Source organism: Melanerpes formicivorus, unplaced genomic scaffold (assembly GCF_026170545.1).
Source record: "Melanerpes formicivorus ecotype bairdi unplaced genomic scaffold, bMelFor1.0.p_v2 SCAF_19, whole genome shotgun sequence".
In the NCBI taxonomy this organism is placed as follows: domain Eukaryota; kingdom Metazoa; phylum Chordata; class Aves; order Piciformes; family Picidae; genus Melanerpes; species Melanerpes formicivorus.
Window position 1 is genome coordinate 15,447,735 of NW_027142371.1, and position 27,470 is coordinate 15,475,204.

The 27,470-nt window shown below is 57.4% G+C and overlaps 1 protein-coding gene across 1 annotated transcript; it reads left to right on the plus strand.

The window, feature by feature from the left end:
- On the plus strand, nucleotides 1–26,823 carry PRPF6 (pre-mRNA processing factor 6). Its single transcript, XM_068150316.1, has 21 exons — nucleotides 1–191; nucleotides 1,356–1,524; nucleotides 2,466–2,584; nucleotides 3,631–3,709; nucleotides 4,784–4,960; nucleotides 5,727–5,882; nucleotides 6,542–6,636; nucleotides 7,318–7,474; nucleotides 7,667–7,829; nucleotides 9,776–9,894; nucleotides 10,694–10,912; nucleotides 12,765–12,887; nucleotides 13,693–13,814; nucleotides 14,934–15,072; nucleotides 16,308–16,427; nucleotides 17,429–17,605; nucleotides 19,287–19,420; nucleotides 19,936–20,027; nucleotides 21,354–21,468; nucleotides 24,276–24,402; nucleotides 25,622–26,823. Exons 1-21 carry the CDS (start codon nucleotides 121–123, stop codon nucleotides 25,772–25,774), a joined length of 2,826 nt encoding a protein of 941 aa, XP_068006417.1. The 5' UTR covers nucleotides 1–120; the 3' UTR covers nucleotides 25,775–26,823.
- Nucleotides 26,824–27,470: the final 647 nt, after the last annotated feature.

The following is a 27,470-nucleotide window of genomic DNA, read 5'->3' on the forward strand; positions in this document are numbered from 1 at the left end:
GCCGCTGCCGGACGCGGTTGAGCCTCCGGATCCCGCTCCCGATCCCGCTCCCGATCCCGATCTCGATCCCGCTCCCGCTCCGGATCCCGCTCCCGCTCCCGCTCCCGCTCCGCCGCCGCCATGAACAAGAAGAAGAAGCCGTTCCTGGGCATGCCCGCGCCCCTGGGCTACGTGCCGGGGCTGGGCCGGGGGTAAGGCGCCGCCCGTGCTCCCCCGCGGCCCGGCCTAGGCCTGTCCCGCCCCGCTGCCCCCTCATGGCCTGGCCGCCCTCCTCCCCGCGCCCCGGCCGCTGTTCCGTGCTGGTCGCCGCGCCTCGGCGGTCTCCGTGCCGTGGTGCGGGCCGGTTCGGCCTCCCCAGGGCCATTGCTGGGAGACGAGTGGGGTCCGCTCGGAGCGCGGCGCTGCGGCGCTGAGCGCTGCTTGGGTGCGAACCTGGCAGCGGGGACAGGCGCTTGGGTGCTCGAGATGCCGCTGGCTGGGGAGGCATTGTCTCCCCTCTGGTTTTGTGACCCTAGCTCCGTGGGGCTCTCTTGAGTCATCAGATTGGGAATGGCGAGAGGCAGCTTTGGGTGGCCCTTGGAGACCCCCTCTGGGGGCTGTAAGTTCTGTGTGCCCCCCACTGCTGTGCTGCTGCTCTGCACTGGGGCGATTCTGCCCTCTGTGCACAGGGAGCGGCAGGCTGGGTGAATCTGGGGTGTCTGGACCCCGGTCATGGGGTCAGTGAGGTCATCAGGTCAAGGTGGTGGAGTCCCCATCCCCGGAGGGGTTCCAGAAGTGTGTGGCCATGGTCCTGGGGCCATGGTTTGGGGGCATGGTTCAGTGGCCATGGTTCAGTGGCCATGGTCCTGGGGCCATGGTTTGGGGGCCATGGTTCAGTGGCCATGGTCCTGGGGCCATGGTTTGGGGGCCATGGTTCAGTGGCCATGGTCCTGGGGCCATGGTTCGGGGGCCATGGTTTGGGGGCCATGGTTTGGGGGCCATAGTTCGGGGGCCATGGTTCAGTGGCCATGGTTCAGGGGCCATGGTGGTACTAAGTGGATGTTTGGGCTCGATGCTCTTGTTGGTCTTTTCCCACTGATTCTGGTTCTCCAAGGCCAACCTTCAGCCCCCCATCCCTGTGCCAGCCCCACACTCCACGTGCCCTGCAGCCAGAGGCAGCTCTTGGCTGTGTCTAGTGGCGAGGCAGGGTTCAGCAGGGACAGCTCTCTTGGCCCGGGGTGGGTGCTGCAGCTGGGGGGTTCAGGGTCCTTGCAGGTAAAGGTTTCCCCCAGGCTTTCTGGAGCTTCTGACAGGCTGCCTGTGTAGGGGGGAGCAGGGGCTCAGCCTCCCCAGCTGCTGCTGGCTGCTCCCCGCAGGGCCACAGGCTTCACCACGCGCTCGGACATCGGCCCCGCGCGCGACGCCAACGACCCCGTGGACGACCGCCACGCGCCGCCGGGCAAGAGGACGGTCGGGGATCAGATGAAGAAGAACCAGACGGCTGATGATGATGATGAAGATCTGAATGACACCAATTATGACGAGGTGACGAGGCTTGCTGCGCCCTGGAGAGGGATTTCCTCGAGTGGGAGGGCAGTCAGAGTGGTTTGGGTGGGAAGGGACCTCCAAGGCTCATCCAGTCCAAGGCCCTGCTCTCAGCAGGGACATCTGCAGCTAGAAGGTTGCTCAGAGCCCCAAACAAGCTGACCTGGGCTGGTTCCAGGGACAGGGCATCTCCAGCTTCTCTGGGTAACCTGGGCCAGGCTCTCCCTGTGCTCAGTGTCAAACCTTTCTCCCTTTTCTCCCTCTTTGAGTTCAAACCATTCCCCCTTGGCCTGTCCCAACAGGCCCTGCTCTAAAGTCTGTCCCCAGCTTTCTGATCAGCCCTTGAAGCACTGCAAGGCCACCAGAAGGTCTCCCTGAGCCTTCTCTTTTCTGGGCTGAAGACCCTCCAGCCTGTCAGCCACACTGCAGAGTGCTGCTGTGCAGAGCTCTGGCAGCCTTGGGCACAGATCCCTAACTAAATGATGAGAGATGTATTTTGTGTTCCCCCTGCACAGAACCAAGGTCTTGTGCTGTGCTGTGTCTTTGGCTGTGTGTGGCCTGTGTAGTGCCTCGTGTTCAAGTCCCAGCTTGGTTAGGTACATGCTGGGTGGTTCTTGTTTGCTTTTCAAGAAGTGGCAGAAAAGGCTTTCTGGGCTGGGATCTGCCTTACTGCTTAGTGAAAGCAGCTCTGGGAGAGAAGCAGTTTGAAGCAGCTTTGCTTTTGGAATGCTGCAGGGCAGCAGGCAGGAGGGGGGTAGAAGAAAGCAGCTCTCCTTTAGGGCTGTGCTGGTGCAGTGCAGTGCTGGTAGAAGCAGCCTGCTCCTACCTCTTGTTGTGCTGGGAGAGTGTTGGCTGTGACAGAGCACAGCAGGAGCTGTAAACTGAGCATGCTGCTTTTTGCCTTTCTTTTTCCCCTCCTGTCTCTCCCTCCACATTCCCAGTTCAATGGCTATGCTGGGAGCCTGTTCTCAAGTGGTCCCTATGAGAAAGATGATGAGGAAGCAGATGCTATTTATGCAGCTCTGGACAAGAGGATGGATGAGCGCCGGAAGGAGAGGAGGTAGGATGAACCCCAGCACTGCCATGGGGGGTTGCTACCTCCTTGGTGCTCTACCACTTCCACTGTCCAGTTCAGCTCTCCTCCTGGGTACACTTTTCTGCTGGCTGTGCTTTCAGTCTCTATGTGTTTTAATGCCCTGACTCAGAGCCTGTGGCTCCAAGTTTTAAGGGTGATGGATGTTTTGCACACCTTGCTCTGACTGTTGATCTTAATTGCTTCACTGCAGTTCATTATGAGTCACTGCAGCTCATTAATGTCATGGAATGGCTCAGGTTAGAAAGGACCTCACAGATCATCTACTCCAACCTCCCCACCATGGGCAGGGACACCTCTCAACTAGAGCAGGCTGCTGGAGGCCTGGCCATGAACACCCCCAGGGAGAAGGCAGCCACAGCCTCCCTGGGCAGCCTGTGCCAGCCTCACCACTCTCCTACTGGAGAGCTTCTTCCTCAGCTCCAGTCTGACCCTGCTCTCCCTCAGCTTCAAACCATTCCCCCTTCTCCTCTTTCTAGACACCCTCATGAAAGGTCCCTCTGCAGCCTTCCTGTAAATTCCCTTCAGGTACTGGAGGGCAGCTCTGAGGTCCCTTTGGAGACTTCTCCAGGCTGAACACCCCCAGCTCCCTCAGCCTGTGCTCATAGCAGAGCTGCTCCAGCCCTTGGATCATCTCTGTGGCCTCCTGTGAACTCACTCACGAGATGATGTGGCTGGGCTTGGACACATCCCACTGGAATGTGTTCCAAAATCCTGTCCTGCAGGTCTCTGGTGAACCAGTGAGTGTCACTAACTTGTTAGCCTGCCTCTTTGGGCTGCAGGGGAGAGGGAGTTGAAGGCTGGAGTCCACTTGGCTGAAGCCAGCTGGTTTTGTGCTGTAATATGTGACAAAATCTCTCTGTCATAGTGCTGAGAATCATGGCCTGGAAGAAAAAAGGAGCAACAAAAAGGGGTTTTCAAATACCTTAGCTCTGCTCCCACACTCTTCCCCCCTGTAATCCCAACCCATGCTGGGTGTTGCTGTGAATAACCTCAGTGCTCCTCTTCCCAAGGGAACAACGAGAGAAGGAGGAGATAGAAAAATACCGAATGGAGAGACCCAAAATTCAGCAGCAGTTCTCAGACCTGAAAGTAAGGGAAGAAGCCAAACATCTGCACTGTGACTTGTGCCCTGCTGGCAGAGGTGGTGCCTGTGTGTTCTGCCTGCCTTTGGGTTTATGCTGTGTGCTACAGATGAGTGCTTTGATGTTCTCCAGAGTGAATTTACCTTCCTTTGGACAAAGCAGTAAGCAGATGCAGAGCTGGCAGCCAGCAGGGCAGAGCCTCTTGGCTTGGAGCTCTGCAGTAATCCAGTACAGTTTTGCAGTCAGCTGGTGGTGTAAATCACAGTGGGGATGGAACCTCCACTGAGCACAGCTCCAGAGTTGCACTCAGGGTGTTTATGAAGCAGTTTATAAGCTGATGCTTAGGCATGTGGGAGAGCACAGAGATTGTGCTGAGCTCTGGTGCTTGGGGATGCAGAAGGTAGGGCAATCCATCCCAGTGTTGATAGTGGGATTACTTTGTGTGCTTCATTGCAGCTTCTTCTGAGGGTGCTGCTCCTCTGTCCTCGAGGGACTGGTGATTTTATAGAATGGGTTGGGTTAGAAGGGACCTCCAAAGGTTATCCAGTCCGACCCCCTCTGCAGCCAGCAGGGGCATCCTCCACTGGAGCAGGCTGCCCCCAGCCTTCTAGAGCCCCACCTTGAATATCTCCAGGGATGGAGCCTCAACTGCCTCCCTGGGCAACCTGTTCTGCTACCCTGTGGGTAAAGAACTTGTTGCCATTGGAGCAGTAGCTGAGTTAAATTAAGCATCTGCTAACTGAAGTGTCTTGTTTCAGCTATTGATTAATGATCAGACACAAACCACTCAGTGCTGCAGGCTGTGAGATTCAGACTTGTAGCACTGAGTTTCAGAACAGAATCGATTGGGACTCTCAATTGGACTAAAACCAACTTGAATGAAGTTTTTCCACATTGGATTAGGAACCAAACCCCAACCCAACCGAAGAGATGAGCTTTGGCCTTCAGGTCTTCTGATTTAGATTCTTCCGAGCAGCAAAATCAATCAATCGATCAATCAAGCAAGCAATTAGGCACTTAGGGGAGTTAGAAAAGAAGCAGGTTCCTGCAGCCAGTAATGGTGCCAACTGCTGTTTGACAGAGGAAGCTGGCAGAGGTGACAGAGGAGGAGTGGCTGAGCATCCCAGAGGTGGGGGACGCCAGGAACAAGCGGCAGAGGAACCCGCGCTACGAGAAGCTGACGCCGGTGCCCGACAGCTTCTTCGCCAAGCATCTGCAGTCGGGGGAGAACCACACCTCGGTGGACCCCCGCCAGACGGTGAGTGCAGAGCCCAGCAGTCAGAGCAGGGCCTGCTGGGGCTCTGCTTTGTGCTTGGGCACTGGAGAGCAGGGCTGCGGGCTGCAGCTCTCAGGGTCACCGAGTCCTTGAGCTTGGAAAGGATCTCTAGGATCGAGGCCAACCTTCTGCCCAGAGCGTGTCCCCAGCTGCCACATCTGCTGGGTTTTGGATCCCCTCCAGGGATGGGGACTCCACCACCTCCCTGGGCAGCCTCTGCCAGGCCCTGACCACTCTTGCAGCAAAGAAATTGTTCCTAATATCCTACCTAAACCCCCTCTGGCACAACTTGATGCCAGTCTTGTCCTGTCATTAGTTACCTGGGTGAAGAGGCCAGCAGCAGCCTCCCTCCAACCTCCTTTCAGGTAGCTGTAGACAGCAATGAGGTCTCCTCTCAGCCTCCTCTTCTTTAGGCTTTAGTGGGATTTGGGGGGGAGAAGGTATCTGACCAAAAGGATTGCTGTGGGTTGTGAAGCAACATCCAGCAAGGAATTGTTGGATGTTAGCTCCTGAGCTCCCTGGAGTCTTTCAGTGCACAGCCACTGCCAGAGGAATCATAGCATCATGGAACTGGTTTGCTTGGGAAAGACTTTTAAGATTGTCAAGGCCAAGCAGTAATTCAGGGAAGCCAGGGCAGGATTTTGGCATCTCTGCCCTGGGAGAGAGCAGAGCAGCCAACAGCTTGGATTAGCTTAGGAATCCTCAGGAGGTTTTCAGCACTTCTCTCTCTCTCTCTCTCGTTTTACAGCAATTTGGTGGCTTGAATACTCCATATCCAGGTGGTCTGAATACTCCATATCCAGGAGGAATGACACCAGGCTTAATGACACCTGGGACAGGTGAACTGGATATGAGGAAGATTGGGCAGGCCAGGAACACCTTGATGGACATGAGGCTGAGCCAGGTAAGGGTGCTGAAGGGCTGGCTCTGACGTGGTGCTGTGCTGCTGTTCAGGTCCTGCTTTCACAGAATTCTTTCACTCTCTTGGGTGTTGTAGAGAAGAAATAGCTTGGCTGTGACTACAGCTAATGCTGCACTCCTCCTGCTCAGGTCTCACATCCTGTGCACTCATAAAACTGCCTGAGAAATCAGTTTGGCTCTGGAAGTCTTGGTTGCTGCGGGAGAGCCAGCTGCCCGCTGACACCGCAGGTGGACTCCCGGCAGACAGAGCTGGTGGTTTGACCCAAGCAAGCATCTCTTCTCTCCCCTGGAGGGATGCAGCAGGAAATACTCTTAAATTGTTTCTTTCTCTCCTTTTTCATCATTTTTTTCCATCTGAATCTGGTTTAAACTAAAAAAAAAAGATGGGCCAGGGCTGCAAGAGCTTTTGGTGACTGCCACCCAGGCTGCTTGTGCCCTGCCCTTGCTGTGCTGCTCAGCTTGGAGTGTTCCAGCTGGGTAGTTTAGCAGTGGAAAAATGTTAGCAAGCAAGGCTTTATGCTTTCCCCCTTCCTTGGCTGTGCTAACAGGTAAACAAGGAGGGGTTTTGGTGTCTGTGGGGTGTGGAGGCAGATCTGGGGGCTCAGAGTGCTCCTTTCAGTCGTGCTGGCTTGCCTTCCCCAGGTGTCGGACTCTGTGAGCGGCCAGACTGTAGTGGACCCCAAAGGATACTTGACAGACTTGAATTCCATGATTCCCACACATGGAGGGGATATCAAGTAAGTTTAAGGAGGATTAAGTGGTTTATCCTCTTAGCAGTGGCTCTGATCCTGCATAACCATGGAAATCTGTCTGAGCCCAGCCGTGTTCAACTTGTAGGAGACGAGGAGGGGGTTTTGAGGGGGAGTTCAGTCACCTTGAGATCTGCTCTAGACTTCTCAGCTGATTCATGCAGCCTCTGACCTGGATGCATCAGTTATGGGGATTGTTTCTACCCTGTCTTGGGCTAACCTGCCAGGGTGATGGCATGGTGTGGCAGCCTGCCTGCCAGGAAGTGACCTGCTTACTTGTACCTCGGGTCCTGCTGATTGAGGCTTGTTTGACCTCTGGAAAACCTCTTGGCCCTGAAGTCTGACACTTGGTTCATAGCACTGTGTGCAAACATTGGTGCTAATACTTGACTTCAACCAGCTCTTGTGCTTGTTAGCTTCCAGCTGCAAGTGTCCAGCTGTAGCTCCTGAGAAATCTCAAACCCTTGACTGGTTGTCACTGGGATCTTGCTGCCTTAGTGTCTGTTTGTGACCTGGTTTTGTTAGTGTGCCTTTTGTGTCACCAGAATGGGAATCTTTAGGGTCATAGCTCCTGTGCTTCTGAGTGTGGCTGTGGAGCAGCCACAGCTTCAGGAGAAGTGTTTGCTGCCTGCTGATGCTGTTTGCTGCCTGCCCTTCCTCCTCCCCCAGTGACATCAAGAAAGCTCGTCTGCTGCTGAAGTCTGTGCGCGAGACCAACCCCCATCACCCCCCTGCCTGGATCGCCTCAGCCCGCCTGGAGGAGGTCACTGGCAAGCTCCAGGTGGCTCGAAACCTCATCATGAAAGGCACAGAGATGTGCCCCAAGGTCAGAACGACTTTGCTGTCCTGTTGGTCCTTGCAGGACACTGGGGAAAAGCTTGTGGTGACAAGGAGCAGCATCTGTGTTAGGCGTGGTCTGTTAGCCTGTGCCTGGTACAGCTCCACTGCCTGCACTCCTTTAGCCAGGAGCTGTGATGTTCAGTGGATGTGATGTGAAGGAGGGCTGTTTCCCTGACAGAGTGAAGATGTGTGGCTGGAAGCTGCCAGGCTGCAGCCTGGGGATACAGCCAAGGCTGTGGTGGCCCAGGCCGTGCGCCACCTGCCGCAGTCTGTCCGCATCTACATCCGGGCGGCGGAGCTGGAGACAGACATCCGTGCCAAGAAGCGTGTCCTGAGGAAAGGTGAGAGCTCTGCAGGCCCAGGGGCAAGCCTGGCTCTCCCTCTGGGTGTACTCTGTGTGGCTCAAGATGTGCCCAGAAGTTTTAAGGGTGTTTTTTGCATCCTTGGTGCAAAGGAGGCTGAGGGGAGACCCTCTGGCGCCTGCAGCTCCCTGGAGGGAGGCTGGAGCCGGGTGGGGGTTGGTCTCCTCTCCCAGGAAACAACTTACAGGACAAGAGGAGGGATGCTTGTTCCAGGGGAGGTTTAGGTTGGACATGAGGAGCAATTTCTTGTTTCCCTGGGCCCAGGCTGCCCAGGGCAGTGGTGGAGTCCCCATCCCTGGAGGGGTGTCAAATCCATGGAGATGTGGTGCTGGCAGCCATGGTTTGGCAGTGGCCTGGCAGTGGCCTGGCAGTGCAGGGCTCAGGGCTGCACTCATTGATCTTCAAGGACTCTTCAACCAGAATGATTCTGTGGTGTAATGAATGCCTCCAGGAGCAGCCTTGCCTGGAAGCCTGCTTGCTTTCTGTGTCCCTGCAGATGTTCTTGCTCTCTTGAAGAGGGATGTGCTCCGTGCTCTGTTTCTGTAGCCCATGTGTGCACAGTCACCATGGAAGCGAAGAGTGGAAGGCAGCTGCCAGTGGTGATCTGTGGTGTGAGGGGTGGGACAAAAGGCTGCAGCTGCCCCTTCAGTTTCTCAGTGCATCTTTAAGGCACCAGGTTATGAAGATGCAGGCTGAGGAAAGCTCTTTAGACTTCAGTGTTCCAGACAGCATGGAGGAGAGTCTGCAGAGGTCACAGGTTCTGCCAGCAGCAGCCAACCCTTGGACAAGATTAAGGAGGCCTCAAGGACTCTTAAGTAGATGGAGCCCATATGGGAGTGCTGAAAGGCCTCTTTGGGTGCAGAGGCTTAGGCTGTGAATGGCAGGGAGGCCTCTGAGCTTTTATACTTCCTCCTCTTTGCTTTTTGCATGGTGGAGCAGTAATTCCTGGGGAAGCTGAAGTGGGGTTTCTGAAGCTGTCAGGAGATTGCTGCAGGGAAGCTCTGTTGTGAGGGGACAGTTTCAATGTCAGGAGCAAGGTTGTGTGACTGGCCAGGCTGGATGAGGCCTTGAGCAGCCTGGGCTGGTGGGAGGTGTCCCTGCCCAAGGTTGATCTTTAAGGTCCCTTCCAACCCAAGCCAGTCTATGATTCTGTGATCCTGAGGGTCCTACACAGACTCATTTGCTGAGATGGGAGCTGTGCTCAGCTGGGTGCTGTGCTGGAGAGGCTGCACTGAACTGCCTGTGCAGCTGAAAAGCCTTTGGCTCTCCACAGCCTGCTTCCAATTGAAACTGTGTAGGGAATGTGTTGGTTTCTGACTTGAGTTCTCACTGCTGGAGCAGGGGCTGGTGGTGCAGGCACAGTCCCCTCCCTGCTCTCTCAGGAAGTTCCATCTCTGCAGTCCCCTCCCTGCTCTGTGAGGAAGCTCCATGTCCCAGGGGGCAAAGCCCTTAGCACTTCATCTTTAAAAGCTGCAGCTGTCCTTGGTGCCATGGTTGTCCTTGGTGCCATGGTTGTCCTTGGGGTCATGGTTGTCCTTGGGGTCATGGTTGTCCTTGGTGCCATGGTTGTCCTTGGTGCCATGGTTGTCCTTGGTGTCTGTCATGGTTGTCCTTGGTGTCTGTCATGGTTGTCCTTGGTGCCATGGTTGTCCTTGGTGTCTGTCATGGTTGTCCTTGGTGTCTGTCATGGTTGTCCTTGGTGCCATGGTTGTCCTTGGTGCCATGGTTGTCCTTGGTGTCTGTCATGGTTGTCCTTGGTGCCATGGTTGTCCTTGGTGCCATGGTTGTCCTTGGGGTCATGGTTGTCCTTGGTGTCTGTCATGGTTGTCCTTGGTGTCTGTCATGGTTGTCCTTGGTGCCATGGTTGTCCTTGGTGCCATGGTTGTCCTTGGTGCCATGGCTGCCAATGGCTTTTGCCTCTCCAGCCCTCGAGCACGTTCCGAACTCGGTGCGTTTGTGGAAGGCTGCTGTGGAGCTGGAGGAGCCTGAGGATGCCAGGATCATGCTGAGCCGGGCTGTGGAGTGCTGCCCCACCAGTGTGGAGGTGAGCTTTGCAGAGGGGCCACAAGCCAGCTCCCTGCACACCACCTGAAGCTGAGATTGAAGCTTGGAAGGCCGAGTTGAGTGCAGGGGGAGCTTTTCTACCACCCACTTTATGCCATGGTGGGAAGGGTGTGGTGAGCGGTGAGGGCCTGGCACAGGCTGCCCAGGGAGGTGGTGGACTCCCCGTGCTGGAAGGGCTCAAAGCAGGAGCAGATGAGGCACTTCAGGACATGGTCTAGTGGCCTTGGAGGTGTTGGGTAGAAGGTTGGACTTGGTGATCTTGGAGGTCTTTTCCAGCCTCTATGATTCTCTGATGCTCTGCAGCCTGCTCATGCTGCTTGAGGCCAGGTGCCAGCCAGTAGCAGGCAGCAGGCAGCTGCTTATCTCCTCAGGCTGACTGCTGTGCAGCAGTGCTGTCCTCCCCTCCTCCTGCTGGGTGCTGTCCTCCCCTCCTCCTGCTGGGTGCTGTCCTCCCCTCCTGCTGGGTGCTGTCCTCCCCTCCTCCTGCTGGGTGCTGTCCTCCCCTCCTCCTGCTGGGTGCTGTCCTCCCCTCCTGCTGGGTGCTGTCCTCCCCTCCTCCTGCTGGGTGCTGTCCTCCCCTCCTGCTGGGTGCTGTCCTCCCCTCCTCCTGCTGGGTGCTGTCCTCCCCTCCTGCTGGGTGCTGTCCTCCCCTCCTGCTGGGTGCTGCCCTCCCCTCCTGCTGGGTGCTGCCCTCCCCTCCTGCTGGGTGCTGCCCTCCCCTCCTGCTGGGTGCTGTGCCCCCCTTGCTCTGCTCTGAACCTCCCCCCCTTGCTGCCCAGCTGTGGCTGGCTCTGGCCAGGCTGGAGACCTACGAGAACGCTCGGAAGGTGCTGAACAAGGCCCGGGAGAACATCCCCACGGACCGGCACATCTGGATCACCGCTGCCAAGCTGGAGGAGGCCAACGGAAACACCCAGATGGTGGAGAAGATCATCGACAGAGCCATCACCTCCCTGAGGGCCAACGGTGTGGAGATCAACAGGGAGCAGTGGATACAGGTGCCTGCTTGCTCAGGGCCCAGGGTGGGCTCCTCAGGCTCTCCTTTGCAGGCTGCTGGCGGGAGGCAGGGGAGAGGAATCCTGCACCTCGCAGCAGGGCCCTGTGCAGATCCGAGCCGGGGGGGCTGGACAGCTGAGCAGAGCCAAGGCCATGGGTGCTGCAGTGGGGCAGTGCTGTGTGTGTGCAGCTGGGGAATGTCTTGGAGAACAACCAGCTCCAAGTTGCAGCAGCTGCTGCTTGAAGCTCCAGTAAAGGATGTATGGGCTTTCAGCATCTGTCTGCTCTGGCTCCAGAGGAATCTGCCAAAGGAGCCTTTGTCAGGGAGTGCTGTAAGGAGTCCCTACAAAATCACATCTGCAGCAGGCAGGAAGCACCCTGCTGGCCCTCTGGTGGCTTGTAGCCCTCAGGCTGTCAAGTGGCCACAGCTGACATGATGTACATTGACACACTGAGCTGTGGCTGACAGGCTGGAGGGAAGGGGTCCCCAGAGCACGAGGGTGGGGAGAGCCTGGCACAGGCTGCCCAGGGAGGCTGTGGATGCCTCCTCCCTGGGGCTGTTCAAGGCCAGGCTGGATGAGACCTTGAGCAGCCAAGCCTAGTTGAGAGGAGTCCCTGCCCATGGTGGGGAGGCTGGGGTGGGTGATCTGTGAGGTCCCTTCCAGCCTGAGCCGTTCTGGGGCTCTGCCTTGCACCCTCCCAGCAGTAACCCAGTGAAAGGTTAATTCAGTATCTGTTTGAGGGCTGGCTCCACAGCCTGGGCATTCTTGTCTGCTCAGGTTCCTTTGCAGGACAGAACTGTTCCCTTCCTGTTACCTGATCAGAGGGCTTCCCAACAAGTTGAAGCAAGACATGCTTGGCTTTCTGAAAGCTTTGTGTGTCAGAGAGCTCCATGTGTGCCCTGGTGAGAGAGCCCCTCACCCCCACCTCAGCTCAGGTTGAGAGTGTGTTCACTGAGCCTTGGTTACCAAGAACCAAAGGTGTAAGGATCAACCCAGGGCTGAATGAATTGACCCCAAGGAGGTCCCTGGGTTTGGTGTTTCAGTTCCTAGATTGGGTTTGGTTGAGGCCTTTAAGGTAATGTAGTTCCCCCCCTGCCCAAGGCAGGGACCCCTCCCACTAGACCAACTTGCTCAAAGCCACTTAAACACTTGCAGGGGTGAGGTGTCCACAACTTCCCTGGGCAACCTCTTCCAGTGCCTCACCACCCTCATAGTAAAGAACTTCCTGATGTCCAGCTGAAGCCTGCCCTGCTCTGGCTTCAGAGCATTGCCCCTTGTCTGTCACCACCCTTCCCCAGCTCTCCTGTAGCTGCCCTTCAGATACTGAAATGCTGCTCTAAGGTCTCTTTGGAGCCTTCTCCTCTCCAGGCTGAGCAGCCCCAGCTCCCTTAGCCTGTCCTTGTAGAAGTGCTCCAGACCCTCACCACCTTCCTGGCCTCCTCTGGACCCCCTGTGAGAGACCCATGCCCTCCTTGTGTTGGGGCCTGCAGAGCTGGCCACAGTTCTCCAGGTGGGGTCTCACAAGGCAGAGCAGAGGCAGAATTCTCTCTCCTCAAATGCTTTTGGAGTTTTCTCCTGGCCAGATGCCTGCTTGGCCCAGCCCTGGGCAGGTCTCTGAAGCTTTAGGAGAGGTGTTTTCAGACTGGGAAGGTCAGCCTTTGCCACATCCATTGCTCTGCAGCGGGTGCAGCTGCTGGGCTCTGTGCTCTCACCAGCTTCTGGTGGGCTCTGGGCAGTGATGAGATGAACCAGCGCCCCACCCCGGCTCTGTGTGCCTGTGAGGAGCTGCTGCTCCATCATCTGCTGCCTTGTGCTGAGCTCCCAAGGCCAGGCACTTGACTCTTGCTTGCAGGATGCTGAGGAGTGTGACAAAGCTGGCAGCGTGGCCACCTGCCAGGCCATCATGCGGGCCGTGATCGGCATCGGCATCGAGGAGGAGGACCGGAAGCACACCTGGATGGAGGATGCAGACAGTGTATGTGCAGCTGGGCTGGGCCTGCCCCGGGCTCTCCCCTGCTCAGGGCACGTGGGAGCCTGGGAGATGTGTCCCTTCCACCCCCAGGCATTTGATGGAGGGGGGGTGTCCCACCAGGCCTGCCTGTGCTGGGCCATGCTGCCTTGCAGGAGGTGCCTGCAGTGCAGCTGGGAAGTGGTGCTGAGCCCCCAAGGGATTGTGTGAGCATTGATAGCATCCTGGAATGGTTTGGGTTGGAGGTGAGCTCCCCCTCCTGCAGAGGCCTTGCTGAGCCTCACCTTGGTGATGAGGCCTCAGCTCCCTCCCTGGGCAACCTGTTGCACTGTTCAGCACCCTCCTGGTGCAGAGCTTGTTCCACGCTCCCTCTGCAGCCTTTTTGTAGCCCCTTCAGGTACTGGAAGGCTGCTTTTAGGTCTGCCTTGAACTTCTTGTTCTCCAGGCTGAACAGCCCCAGCTCCTTCAGCCTGCCCTCATAGCAGAGGTGCTCCAGCCCCCTGAGCATCTCTGTGGCCTCTTCTTGCTCCAACAGCTCTGTCCTTGTGCTGGGGCCAGCAGAGCTGGGGCAGTGTTTGTGGTGGGGTCACAGGATCAGAGCAATGTCTCAGACTGCCCTCTGACCTCATACCCTGACAGGTGGATGCCTGAATCCTTCCTGCTTCTTTCAGCAGGCTGACAGGAGCTGTTCTGTGATCCATAGTACCCCAGTTGCTGTGCTGCTCTGGGTCACTGTGCATGCTGCCTGTTCCCATGCTGCTGCTGTCAGTGCAGCCCTCAGCTGATCCATGCCTGCTCTCTTTCTCCTCAGTGTGTCGCCCACAACGCCCTGGAGTGTGCCAGAGCCATCTATGCTTACGCCCTGCAAGTCTTCCCCAGCAAGAAGAGTGTGTGGCTGAGAGCAGCATACTTTGAGAAGAACCATGGAACCAGGTGTGTGTGCTGCACAGTGCTTGGGCAGGGCTTAGCCTTCCTTGGGGGGTCCTGGGCTGCTGGGCCCGGGGCAAGGGGAGCTCAGAAGCGGAGCTGCACGTGCAGGGCTGCTGCGGCTGGTGGCAGCTCGGTGGTGTTCCCTCTCTGCCTGCCTGGCTGTGTTGTGCCTGTGGTCAGAACATCTTTGGGCTTTACAAAGTCATAAAAAGACTTGGCAACAGAACCACAGAGCTGTTGAGGTTGGAAGAGACCTTTGAGATCATCAAGTCCCACTGCTCCCCTGGAGCTCACAACCCCACCACTGCTAAGCTGCTTAGCCACGTCCCTCAGTCCCACACAGCTGGTAGACACCTCCAGGGATGGTAACTTCACCACCTCACTGGCAGCCTGCTCCAGGGCTTGAGAATCCTGGAGCACAGGGCTTGTGAGGGGCAGCTGAGGGACCTGGGCTGTTCAGCCTGGAGCAAGGCAGGCTGAGGGGAGAGCTGCTGGCTCTCTACAGCTCCCTGAAAGGAGGCTGGAGCCAGGGGGGGCTTGGGCTCTGCTCCTAAGGAACAAGGGGTAGGAGAAGAGGAAGTATCCTCAAGTTGCCCCAGGGGTGGTTCAGGTTGTACATGAGGAATGATTTGATGTCCCCTTGAGGGTTGCCAAGGCCCAGGCTGCCCAGGGCAGTGGTGGAGTCCCCACTGCTCAAGGGGCTGGAAAGCCATGGAGGTGTGGTGCTGAGGGCCATGGCTTACCAGCAGATGTGGTGGTGTTGGGTTAATAGTTGGACTTGATGTTCTTCAAGGTCTTTTGCAGCCTGCACAGCCCCAGGGTTCTCCAGTCCTGGGGAAGCTCTGTCAGCTCTGCTGCAGTTGGAGTGCTCTTCCCCAGGGGGCTGAGCTGTGTGTGCAGGCTCTCCCAGAGGCTGTCAAACAAAGGTGTCTGAACAAGGAACTGTTTGTGGGGCACCCATCTCACAGCCCTTCTGAGGAGCAGGTCCCACCCCTGCCTGCTTATGAAACCACTTATCAAGGTTTACAACGTTGGACTTTGTACCACTGAGTGATAGTGGTGAGGGAGAGCTTGCCTCTGGCAGCCTTGCCAGTGACTCTAACTTGCTCTTTCTTGTCCCAGAGAATCCTTGGAGGCTCTCTTGCAGAGAGCTGTTGCTCACTGCCCCAAAGCAGAAGTCCTCTGGCTCATGGGAGCCAAATCAAAGTGGTTGGCAGGAGATGTGCCAGCAGCCAGAAGTATTTTGGCCTTGGCTTTCCAGGTGGGTACATTCAGCCCTGTGTGATGGTGTTAAGTCCAGCTGGTAATGAGCACAGAGCAGGCTCTTCCTGTCAGCACCCAGTGCCTGCTGCCTTTCAAAGGGATGTTGAAAGACACTTCAGCTGTCCTTGGATTGTTTATGTGGCAGAGTGGCCTGTGAAATAGCAGGAAGGTGGAAGCAAGAGTTGTGTTGCTGCTCTTCTGGAAGCACAGCTCCAGATCTCAGTTCCCAAGCCATTCATTGTGCTGCCCTGGCTCACATGGATCAGAATCCTCTTGTCTTGTGTCACCTGGCTCCTAAGTACCAAGGGTGGAGGTTTGTCCTCAGAGAGGTTACTGTGCCTGGGACCAAGCCCATCCATCCACAGCAGAATGAAGGGAATTCAGGACAAGAGCAAACAGCCTCAAGGTGCCCCAGGGGAGGTTTAGGTTGGACATGAGGAGCAATTTCTGCCCCTTGAGGGCTGTCAGGGCCTGGCCCAGGCTGCCCAGGGCAGGGCTGCAGTTCCCATCCTGGGAGGGTTTTGAAAGCCATGGAGCTGTGGTGCTGAGGGCCATGGTTTAGCAGTGGACTTGGAAATGTTGGGTCAGTGGTTGGACTCCATGATCTTCAAGATCTCTCCCACCCTAAGTGGTTCTGTAGGCTGGCTGCTGGCAGGGAGCTGTGCAGGGTGGTGCAGCTCTGCCGCCGGGAGCGAGGCCTGGGAGCTGGCAGACAGCAAGCCCCAGAGAGGCTTTCTTCCTGAATCACTTCTTGGTGCTTTCTGTTGCCACTCTGGAGACCTCTGGGTGTGGTTGCCACTGAAAGGACTTCTGCTGGAGGAGTGCTCCCAGGCCTCAGTTGGAAATGGAAGCTGCAGTGTCAGAGCTCCTAAAGCAAGGGTCTCCTTCTGGCAGAGCCTGAGATCATTTCAGCATTGAAGCTGGAAGCTCAGAAGATCAAACCTCAGTGCTTTTCAACAGCTGAGAAGCAGCCAGCTTCCTAAGCTGGCACAGAGCTTTCTGTTGCCCATCTGGCTTGGAGAATTTCTCTAAACTTCAGGAAGGTCAAAGAAGATTTGGGAGGAGCTTGGGCTGCAAACTAAATGACTTGAAAACACCCTCAAACAATATCAATCAGTCCTGGTGCTGATTGAGAGAGCTCTGACTCCAGCTTGACTCTGGATCAAACAAAGGATTAAATCTGCTGTTGATTCCCTGCTTGCCTTTGTCTGTCATTCTCTCCTCCTCCTGCAGGCCAACCCCAACAGTGAGGAGATCTGGCTGGCTGCCGTCAAGCTGGAGTCGGAGAACAATGAGTACGAGCGAGCGAGGCGGCTGCTGGCCAAGGCTCGCAGCAGTGCCCCCACTGCCAGGGTGAGGATGGCCTTTGGAGGCTGCAAGAGCCCCCTGGGCCCCTGGGGGAGTTGAGGCAGAAGGAGAAGTTCCTTCAGTGCTGTGGCCTCAGCGCTTGACCTGATGGCTTCTTGCCCACTGCCCTCTGGGGGCCTGCGGCGGCTGCGGCGCCTTGCGACTCGGCCTCGGGGCCTGGAGGGGGGGGACAGGAAGGAGGCCAGGAGCAAGTGAAGGCTTTCAGTTTTGGGGAGGGGTTCTGTTGGGGTTCAGTGTGGTGTTCTGGTGGGTTTGCTTTTGCTTTTCCCCAAGTGGCAGGGGGCAGGGAATTCCCAGCTCCCAGCTGGGTGCTTGGTGTCCCTGGTGCCCAGGAGCCTGGGGCCAATACTGTCAGAGAGGGCTCACCTCTGCTGCTGGCCTCCAGGCAGCCCTGCTCCACTGCTGGTTACAGTGTTCACACACTCTGGTGTTTCTCTCTGGAGTTACCTTCTGGTCTGAAACTGTCCATTTTCAGCTCTTCATGTAAACCCCATTGGAACTGGTTCAAGTAAAAGTAGCTTGCTGTCTGCTCCTGCTGTCCCCCACCCCCAGTGTTTGCTTCATCCTGGCTCTTTAACACTCTCCTCCTCCTCCTCCTCTTTTCTCAGTCAGGGAGGGGGTTTCTCTCTTCTCCAGCTGGGACTGGAGTCCTGGTCTCAGATTTGACCCTTCCCTTGTGAAGGTTAGGAATGGGGAGGACAGGGATCTGAGAGCAGGGAAACAGCCTTTGGTCTGGGATGTGTTTCTCCCAGCTGTGCCTACCATGTGCAGCCACAGGAGAGGCATTTAGGGGCAGAAGAATCTGTGCAGCAGGGCAACAGTTGTGACCTGAAGTCTTAAATGACATTAGGTGCTCTTAGTAGCCTGGATCTAAGCAGGGTGGGTTGTGCAGGCTCCAGTGTGGTATGGAGCTGGCAGCCCAGAGCCCTGCCTGGCTGAGGATTTTCAGTGACTGGTGGCAATAAACAGCTCTGGTTGTTTCTCAGGTCTTCATGAAGTCAGTGAAGCTAGAATGGGTGCTGGGGAATATTGCTGCAGCCCAGGAGCTTTGTGAAGAAGCCCTGAAGCACTATGAGGACTTCCCCAAACTGTGGATGATGAAAGGACAAATTGAGGAGCAAAAGGAGCTGGTGGAGAAAGCAAGAGAGGCTTACAACCAAGGGGTGAGTGAGTGGATGGTGCTGCAAGCTTGCTTGGTGCTTCTGCTGGGGGCAGGTCTCTGCTTTGGGATCATTCTGCCCCTCTGCCCTGGTGAGACCTCACCTGCAGTGCTGCACCCAGCTCTGGAGCCCTCAGCACAGAAAGGACCTGGTCCTCATGGAGAGGGTCCAGAGGAGGCCATGAACATGCTCAGGGGACTGGAGCAGCTCTGCTGTGAGGACAGGCTGAGGGAGCTGGGGCTGTTCAGCCTGGAGAAGAGAGAGCTCCAGGCAGACAGAGGCTGCTGGAACCCTGCAGCAGGTTGCCCAGGGAGGGAGCTGAGGCCTCATGGCTGGAGCTGTGCAAGGTGAGGCTGGAGAAGGCTGTGAGCAAGCTGCTGCAGGGCAGGATGTCCCTGCTGAGGGCAGGGGTTGGGCTGGGTGAGCTCTGGAGGTCCCTTCCAACCCAGACCATTCTGTGATTCTATGCAATGGAGAGGGCTCTGTCCCAGAGGAAGCAGAGAGATGATTTCTGTTCCCTCTGTCATTGGTTGAACCAAGATAAAGCAACAGAAGAATGAGGGCCTTGACATGAGCAGCACAAACTGCTCTTGGCCACTCTCCATGTGCAGGATTCACTGCCTTGCTTAGTGTGCTGAGTGCTTGGCTCCTCAGGGCAGGAAAAAGTCACTGCACAGCACTGCTGAAAGGCCTGCAGAGCCTCCTGGTGAGCCCCTGGGTGCACTCAGGGGAGGGAGGTGGCCTGCAGAGCACTGCTGTCCCTTTCACATGGTAATTGGTGTCCCTGGGCATGGAGTAAGGAAGGTGCTGGAATGCCAGTGATAAGGGAGCAGGTTTGTGCCAGGGGCTGGAGTCCTGGTGACTTCTGCATCCTCAGAGGCTGCCCAGGGTCTGTGCCAGGGGCTGGAGTCCTGGTGACTTCTGCATCCTCAGAGGCTGCCCAGGGTTTGTGCCAGGGTCTGGAGTCCTGGTGACTTCTGCACCTTCAGAGCTGCCCAGGGGCTGTGCCAGGGGCTGGAGTCCTGGTGACTTCTGCATCCTCAGAGGCTGCCCAGGGTCTGTGCCAGGGGCTGGAGTCCTGGTGACTTCTGCATCCTCAGAGGCTGCCCAGGGTTTGTGCCAGGGGCTGGAGTCCTGGTGACTTCTGCACCTTCAGAGCTGCCCAGGGTCTGTGCCAGGGGCTGGAGTCCTGGTGACTTCTGCATCCTCAGAGGCTGCCCAGGGTTTGTGCCAGGGGCTGGAGTCCTGGTGACTTCTGCATCCTCAGAGCTGCCCAGGGTCTGTGCCAGGGGCTGGAGTCCTGGTGACTTCTGCATCCTCAGAGGCTGCCCAGGGTCTGTGCCAGGGGCTGGAGTCCTGGTGACTTCTGCATCCTCAGAGGCTGCCCAGGGTTTGTGCACGCCCTGGTGCCGTGGTTTGGGTGCTCTTCATCTCCAGATGCAGCACAAGCTGTGGAGGTAGGATTCTTCCTCTTGCTGCTGGGGCAGCTCAGGCACAGTTGGTGCACTCAGCTGCTTTGGGCATAGCAGAACTTGGCTGCTGTGCTCTGAGATGGGGTAGGAGATGCTGCAGTGGCTTCAGTGGCTTTGGCTCTCTTCTGTACTCCTCAGGAGGATCTAGGGAGGAAAGGCTTTTGCCTGGAGGGTTAAATGTTGTCTTTGTTTTCTGCTTTGTTTTTAACCAGCTGAAGAAGTGTCCTCATTCCATACCCCTGTGGCTCTTGCTGTCCAGGCTGGAGGAGAAGGTTGGGCAGCTGACGAGGGCCAGAGCCATCCTGGAGAAGTCTCGCCTGAAGAACCCCAAGAATCCAGACCTGTGGTGAGTGGTGTGCAGGTGAACTGACTGCCCACAGAAGCAGGCATGCTGTGGCCCAGCTCCTTGAGATCTGCTCAGACATTTGAGCCTGGAACTTCTGGCCATGCCCATCCTGGAGTTTCTGCTGGGCTAATGACTTGTGGCCCCTTTCTGGCCCAGCAGCTTTGGGGGTGGTTTATTTCTCTGGAGAGCAGCAGTGCTGTGGTGTGGTCCTGGCTAGTTTGCAGCTACTCCAAGGAGCTGGGGACTGGTTATTTCCCTATGGATAGTTGCAGTGCACAGAGCATGAAACCTCAGGTGCCTTCCATTTCTCCTGTAGCCCTTTCAGACTAGATGAGCGTTGGAGGTCCCTTCCAACCCAACTGATCCTGGAATGCAGCCCAGGTTTATTTTAGGGGGAGAGCAGTGGGAGGACACATTCAGACTCTGCACCTTGCAGTGGCTCCCCTGTGCCTCACTGTCTGTCTCCACGTGGTGAGTGGGGTCAGAAATGCTTCCCTGAGTCTCTCCTCACCCAGGCTGGAGTCCGTGCGGCTGGAGTACAGAGCTGGGCTGAAGAACATTGCAAACACCCTGATGGCCAAGGCCTTGCAAGAGTGCCCCAATTCAGGTGAGCTGGAGCTCCTCTCTCCCTAGAACCTGGTGGCTTTGCCCTCTGCATACAGGGACTGCATTCTCCAAGACCCCCTTGCTGGCCAGGTCTCAGAATCCTCTGTGCTGGGGAGTCAGCCCTTCCCACCCCCAGCTGCCTCGGCTGCTCCTCCCCAGCCCTGTTCTCCAGACCCTTCCCCAGCTTCCCTGCCCTTCCCTGGCCCTGCTCCAGCCCCTCACTGCTGGTTGTGCTCTGACAGAAGTCAGTTGGTTCTAAGCAGCAGTGGAAAGGCCTTGTGGGGCAGGAGGAGGAAGTTCATCACCCTTCCTGCTTCTCACCAGAGTGCCAAGCAGTTGGTGGTGCAAAGCTGTGGCCACCTTGGAGAGGAGATGGCACACAGCTACAAAGGCTCATAGTCTACTTGGGGACCTTGCCTCCAGGCTGCCTTGGGAAAGATGTTTAATTGGTGGCTGCTGAAGTCCCAGGGAAACCATTAGGGCTTGAGTGACTTTTCTGACAGGATACACTCAGTGCCAGCTGCTCCCCACGCCCCTGGGGCAGCAAGGCAGCACCACCCCAGCCCCACTTTGGTTTGTGAATGACCTGATGCTGCCTGGCTGTTTGTCACCACAGGCTTTGCACAGAACCACAGCACGGGGTGGGTTGGGAGGGACCTTAAAGGCCATCTAGTTCCAGCCTCCTGCCCCAGGCAGGGACACCTCCCACCAGCCCAGGTTGCTCCAGGCCTCGTCCAGCCTGGCCCTGGACACCTCCAGGACTCCAGCATCTCCCCACCCTCCCTGGAAAGAATCTTCCTCACACAGTCTGCCTGTTGCTATGGAAATGGGCACCAGGACTTCAGGTTGTGTTTAGCTAAAGTCACTGCTGACTCATCATGAAGACCAAACAAAGCCTGGAGGAGCCAGCTCTGGGCAGCCGCAGCGAGGGAGGGCAGCAGCTGGTGTCCCTGGGTGGCTGCTCAGGGCTGCTGTAGGCTGTGCACAAAGAATGCAATTCAGCTAGGATGGTGCAGGGTCCTCAGCAGGCCTGGAAATGTGCTTTGCCCCTTCTTCTGTCACTGGGCACCCCTGAGAAGAGTGTGGCCCCATCCTCCTGCCCCCAGCCTTCAGACACTGTCCCTGTCTGTGCCCACGGCAGGGCTGCGACCAAACCACCTTCAGGATCCCTCCCAACCCAAACCAATCTGTGCAGGAACGATCCAGGATGGGGCTGGGGCGTGGGGAACTCCCAGGCTGGGGCCTGTGGTGGTGCTGCTGCTGCAGATGGGCTGGGGAGGGTTAAGCTCAGCACCACTCAGGCTCTGTGCCTCTGGGCTCCTTGCAGGCATCCTGTGGTCCGAGGCCATCTTCCTGGAGGCGCGGCCGCAGCGCAAGACCAAGAGCGTGGATGCCCTCAAGAAGTGTGAACATGACCCACATGTCCTGCTGGCAGTGGCCAAGTGAGTTCCTCTGCTCCCTGCAGTCAGAGTGCCCTGTGCCCCTGTGCTGCTGCCAGGATGCAGCCCCGTGCTGCAGCTGGGCTGCGTGGTGCTGGCGCAGGGAGCAGCTCTCAGCTGGCTCCTGGGGGCTGGGCAGAGCTCCCCTTTGCTTCATGGCAGCAGGTAGCAGCCTGCCCTCAGGCTCTGGTGCAGCACAGACAGCACCATGCCCACACTCAGCTCTTCTCCAGTGCTGGGTAGTGGCACTCTGCAAGTCTCTGTGTCCCTTGGAGGGCCTGAGTGTGCTCTGAGGCTTGAGTGGAGTCTGGTGGGGTAGGGGTGGAGTGTTTGTGAAACTGAGGCAAGGTTTTGCTGGGGACTTTTCAGTCTCTGAGTGGGTTCTGGATTCTTCATCTTCTCTCTCCATTCTCCACTCTGAGTGCAGGGGTTGGACTGGGTGAGCTTTGGAGCTCCCTTCCAACCCAGACTCTTCTCTGATCCTGTCAGGCTTTTTGTTAATCCTCAGCCAGGCTCTGTGCTGAATTTCTTCAGCTGTGGCTCTTCCTGGGATGCAGACTCCAGCCCAGGCACACTGGGCTGACACTGGAAGATAAATCCATTAGGAATTGTCTTGGTGCAGTTGTGAGGCTTCCCAAAGCCACCTCAGATGTGAGTCACACCTCCTGTCTGATGTGTGAGCAGCTCTGCAGCAGCTGTGCTTGGAGCCACCTCACTTCCCTTCCTTTGGGAACACAGAACACAGGAAGCTTTTGGTTGGGGTTTTTTGCCCAAACATTGCCCAATCCTTTCACAATTCCTTTCCACAAGCCAAAGCAAACTGGAGGATACACTCCAGTGGCTGCCCTGCTGGCTCCTGCCAGATCATGACAGCTGACTTGTTCAGCAAGGGAGAAGAATGTTAGCTTGTGCCGGGTGGGAGCTGCTGCCAGGCCCTGCTGCTGCCAGGCCCTGCTGGTGCAGCCTCAGAGCTCAGAAGCTGACCCCAGCACAAAGAGCTTCTCCCTCCCATCCCAACCTGCCACAGCAGCACCCAGAGTGGCACACATCTGAGGAGCTTTGCTTGAAGGTGTTGGCCACTGTGGATGGCCTCTGCCTGCAGGTGCTGAGCCTCTGCTGTCATTCTCCTCCTCCTCAATCTCAGTTTATTTAGCAGGGAACAATCAAGAGCATTATGGGGCTTAAAAACAATCACCTAAGCTGTATAACTTTATGGCTGGCTAAGCTCTTTATGAGGGCTGGCTGCTTGAGCTGATAAAGACCTCCCTAGCTCAGATGAACTCTCTGGAGTGCAGAGAAGGAAAGCAAGAGGGCACTGACTGAGGGAGCTAATTACTGGGCAGAAATGGCAGGATCTGTGAGTCCCTTGCTGAAAGGGCTGGGGGCTGGGCTGGGCTGGGCTGGGCTGGCTGAGGGGGGCAGCCTTCTGCTCACCTCTCCTGGGCAAGTGGGGCTGATGAGGTGGCTCTGCCCCTCTAGGCTAGGCTTCAGGGCTGGGAATGTGTGAGTGCATGCAGCCATGGCCCCAGGAGTTGTGAGGTCTTTCCAGGCTCTAGAAGTGATTTAGTTAATAGGTGCTAAAATCCACTTGGAAAATTACAGAGGTGCAGGAGGGGAAAGAGAGAAAATGAAGAAAGGGGAGGAAGGGAAGCAGATGTAGGCAGCTCACCCTGGCTCTCTGCACCAGCTCTGGAACAGCAGCATTAAGGAACTGAGGGGTGGCAAACATTGGGCTCAGTGTCCAGGGCTGGGCTCAGGAGTGTCCAGGGTTGGGCTCAGGAGTGTCCAGGGTTGGGCTCAGAGTGTCCAGGGCTGGGCTCAGAGTGTCCAGGGCTGGGCTCAGGAGTGTCCAGGGCTGGGCTGAAGAGTGTCCAGGGCTGGGCTCAGTGTCCAGGGTTGGGCTCAAGAGTGTCCAGGGCTGGGCTCAGGAGTGTCCAGGGTTGGGCTCAAGAGTGTCCAGGGTTGGGCTCAGGAGTGTCCAGGGCTGGGCTGAAGAGTGTCCAGGGCTGGGCTCAGGAGTGTCCAGGGTTGGGCTCAGAGTGTCCAGGGTTGGGCTCAGGAGTGTCCAGGGCTGGGCTCAGGAGTGTCCAGGGCTGGGCTCAGGAGTGTCCAGGGTTGGGCTCAGAGTGTCCAGGGTTGGGCTCAGGAGTGTCCAGGGCTGGGCTGAAGAGTGTCCAGGGCTGGGCTCAAGGGTATCCAGGGCTGGGCTCAGGAGTGTCCAGGGTTGGGCTCAAGAGTGTCCAGGGTTGGGCTCAGGAGTGTCCAGGGTTGGGCTCAGAGTGTCCAGGGTTGGGCTCAAGGGTATCCAGGGTTGGGCTCAGAGTGTCCCAGGTGGAGCTCAGTAACACCTTCCCTGCTCAGGAGTGTCTGTCTCCTCCTGGGGATATTGTCCTTGGCCCTTCCCAGGGACAAGAGCCCTACAAATCTCCTGTTCCCTTCTGGGGTGAGCAAGGGGCTGGAGGCCCTGTGGAGCCTTCATGCTGCTGCTGAGGGGGAGCTGCCTGCTGGGGGGAGCTGCTGCTGGGGGGAGCTGCTGCTGGGGGGGAGCTGCTGCTGGGGGGAGCTGCTGCTGGGGGGGAGCTGCTGCTGGGGGAGAGCTGCTGCTGGGGGGGAGCTGCTGCTGGGGGAGAGCTGCTGCTGGGGGGGAGCTGCTGCTGGGGGGAGCTGCTGCTGGGGGGGAGCTGCTGCTGGGGGGGAGCTGCTGCTGGGGGGGAGCTGCTGCTGGGGGGAGCTGCTGCTGGGGGGGAGCTGCTGGGGGGAGCTGCTGCTATGGGGGAGCTGCTGCTGAGCTCTTTGTGCTTTCTCCCCAGGCTCTTCTGGAGCGAGCGGAAAATCACCAAGGCGCGGGAGTGGTTCCACCGCACGGTGAAGATAGACTCTGACCTGGGGGATGCCTGGGCCTTCTTCTACAAGTTTGAGCTGCAGCATGGCACAGAGGTGGGTGCCTGGGGACAGGGGCAGGGCAGGGCAGCGGCCAGCCCCGGCTGCAGCTCGGAGCTGAGGCTGTCCTGAGCAGGAGCAGGCCTGGGGGGTGTAGGGAGAGGCTGGCAGCAGCTGAGCTGCCCTCAGGCTGATTTGCTCTCCACAGCCATGCTGGCTCCTGCAGAAATACACAAAGTGAGTCTTGCTGTGGCAAGCACGAGCTGTGGCCTGGGAGATCCTCCTGCAGGAGCCCTGCTGGGGCTGTGCCACCCATCCTGTGCCTTCCCAGGTGTGGAGAGCAGGCTGCACGTGAGCACTGCCAGGGAACAGCCTGTTCTTATCTCTTGGGGCAGGTTTTACTGCCTGATGGGGCTGAAATGATGGGAGTGTTCTATCTGACTTCAGAGAGACCTCTCTTGACAGACCTCCTGCAGGTGGTAGCACAAAGGGAAGTTTCTGCTGCAGTTTCTCTGCTGGAGCCAAAGCTTGTGTGATTAATGCAGGCAGTTTGTTCAGCAGGGGAGCAGAGCTGCTGCTGCCTCTCAACTTTTGGCTCAGGGTGTTTTTCCCTCCAGCTTCTAAAACTCCAAAGTGATCCTCACCCTAGGCTTTGGCAGAGAGTCTGACTTGGGAAAGGAATGGTTAAATCTCATAGAGTCATTAAGGTTGGAAAAGGCTCCATGCCTGGAGCTGTGCAAGGGGAGGCTGGAGAAGGCTGTGAGCAAGCTGCTGCAGGGCAGGATGTCCCTGCTGAGGGCAGGGGGTTGGGCTTCCAGCCCAAACTGTTCTATGATCATTGAGTCCAACCTTCAACCCAACACCACCATGGCCCCAAGTGCCATGGCCACACAACTCTTGAACACCTCCAGGGGTGGGGACTCCACCACCCCCCTGGGCAGCCTCTGCCACTTCCTGACCACTCTTGCAGCAGAGAAGTTTTTCCTAATGTCCAACCTAAACCTCCTCAGGCACAGCTTTAAGCCCCTCTCCTCTCATCCTGTCACTAGTTACCTGGGAGGGGAGGCCAACACTGGCCTCACCCCAACCTCCTTTCAGGGAGAGCACTGAGGTCTCCCCTCAGCCTTCTCCTCTCCAGCCTAAACAGCCCCAGCTGCTTCATCTGCTCCCCCTGTGAGCTGCCCTCCCAACCACTCCCCAGCCCGATTGCTCTTCTCTGGGCACACTCCAGGGCCTGTAAAGAGAGTCTGCAGAGTGTCCTTTCTCTCCCTGGCAGGAGCAGCAGGAGGAGGTGAGGAAGCGCTGTGAGAACGCGGAGCCCCGCCACGGGGAGCTGTGGTGTGAGGTCTCCAAGGACATCGAGAACTGGCAGAAGAAGATTGGGGAGATTCTTGTGCTGGTGGCAGCCAAGCTGAAAAACACCTTCTAGAGCCTGCTGCCCTCAGCTGCTGCAGCCATCCCTCTAGGACTTGTCTGCTTCCCTGCTTGCAGTGCAGCTGCCCAGCTGTTGGACAGGAGTTTGGTGATGATAGGAAGGAGAAGCTGCTTCCTTCCCTCTTCCTGCTCTCCCCAGCCACAGTGCTCTGGGCTCACACAAGAGCTTGTGCAGCTGGTGTGAAGGTGGCTGCTGGTGTCTGGGGCAGAGATGAGTGGTTTGGTGAGGCTCCCCTCTGAACACCAGCTTTGATGAGTGGGGTGAGCTGTGACCTGGCAGTTCCTCTCTTTCCCCCCAGCATGCACCTCTGCCCCACGTTGTGCAGTCCCCACCCTGCCTGCCCCTCCACATGCTGGTTTCTCCTCAGCAGAGCTGCTTTGGTGCTGGTTGGGTGTCCTTGAAGGAAGCAAGTGGAGCTCTGCTGGGGGAGGAGCAGCAGCCATGGGGAAGAGCTGGTCTGGCCCCTCTGTGGTTTAGTTTTGAGCCACCAGCCTGGCTTAGCTCCATCTCCTCTGCTCAAGCTGCAGCAGGACTGGAAGTGCCCCTGAGGGGCAAGCAGGTGGAGCATGGTGTGAGACTCCAGAGCACATTCTCAGAGACCTTCTCACCTTTCCTAGTGTGTATAGGACAGCCTTAGTCTTTCAGGTGCCTGGTCTGGTGAAGCACAGTGGCATTCTAAGGTGGCAGAGCAACATTCAGCGACCCCTGAGGAGCCTCCCCTGGAGAGGCACCGAGAGACTGCAGCGGCCCCTGCCTTCACCTGGGACACTGAGGCTGACTCCTCAAATCCCTCAGAGGAGAACCTTTGTGTTTGGGACTCTCTGAGTTGTCTTCAGCCTTCTGCATTTGTGCCCTGTGTTGTTTGTCCCTCCCAAGCTGGCTTTGTGGCAGACATTGGATGGAGGAGCTGCAGTGTGACACGCCAGGCCAGGCCAGGTCCAGGTCTCTGTGTGCATTCCCTGCTGTGGGCTTGGAGGGGGAACCTCTGATCCCTTGTTGGGGTGATGTGTACAAAATACAGCTGGGGGGTGTTTGTTTCCTTACATTTCTCTCTGACTGACTCTGGGGAGAGCCTTGATAGCAGAAGCCTTGGAGCTTATCAGGCTCCCACCACCCTGGGCCAGCGGTGGCGACGCTGGGCTGCGGCCGTGTGCCAGCAAAGGCTGAGCAGCCTTTGAGCACCGAGGCAGAGTTGGCTCTGGAGCAGCCCCCTGGCTCCTGGGGGGTTGTAACCAGCTCCTCTGCTTTCTCCTGACTAGCTGTGAAGGGCTGGGGAGCTGCACGGTCCCTGAGGAGGGATGTCCACGGAGGTGTAGCTTGTGAAGGTGAGTGAGGTGCTGGCAGTGCAGAGACTCACTCCAGGGTTTCCTGGCACCCTCTCTGCAGGCTCATGGCAAGGGAGGGGAGTCTGGGGAGGAGAATGGAGACAGCTCTCTGGTGGAAGGGAGGAGGTGCACGTGTGGGCAGGGAACACGGTGTCAAGACTGGGGCAGAAACTGCAGGAGGACAGAAAGGCTCAAAGGGAGTTGCCAATACTCCTAAAGGTCCTTGTGCTCCCCCAGGGCTTGGCCTCCTCTGTGCTGTGAGGACCTGGGGACTGTTCAGCTCCTCTGGGGAGGGAATGTGGCATTTGGGCTGCTGCAGCACTTCTTGGTGTCGTGATGTGCCTGGCAGAGCTGGGCCCCAGGGG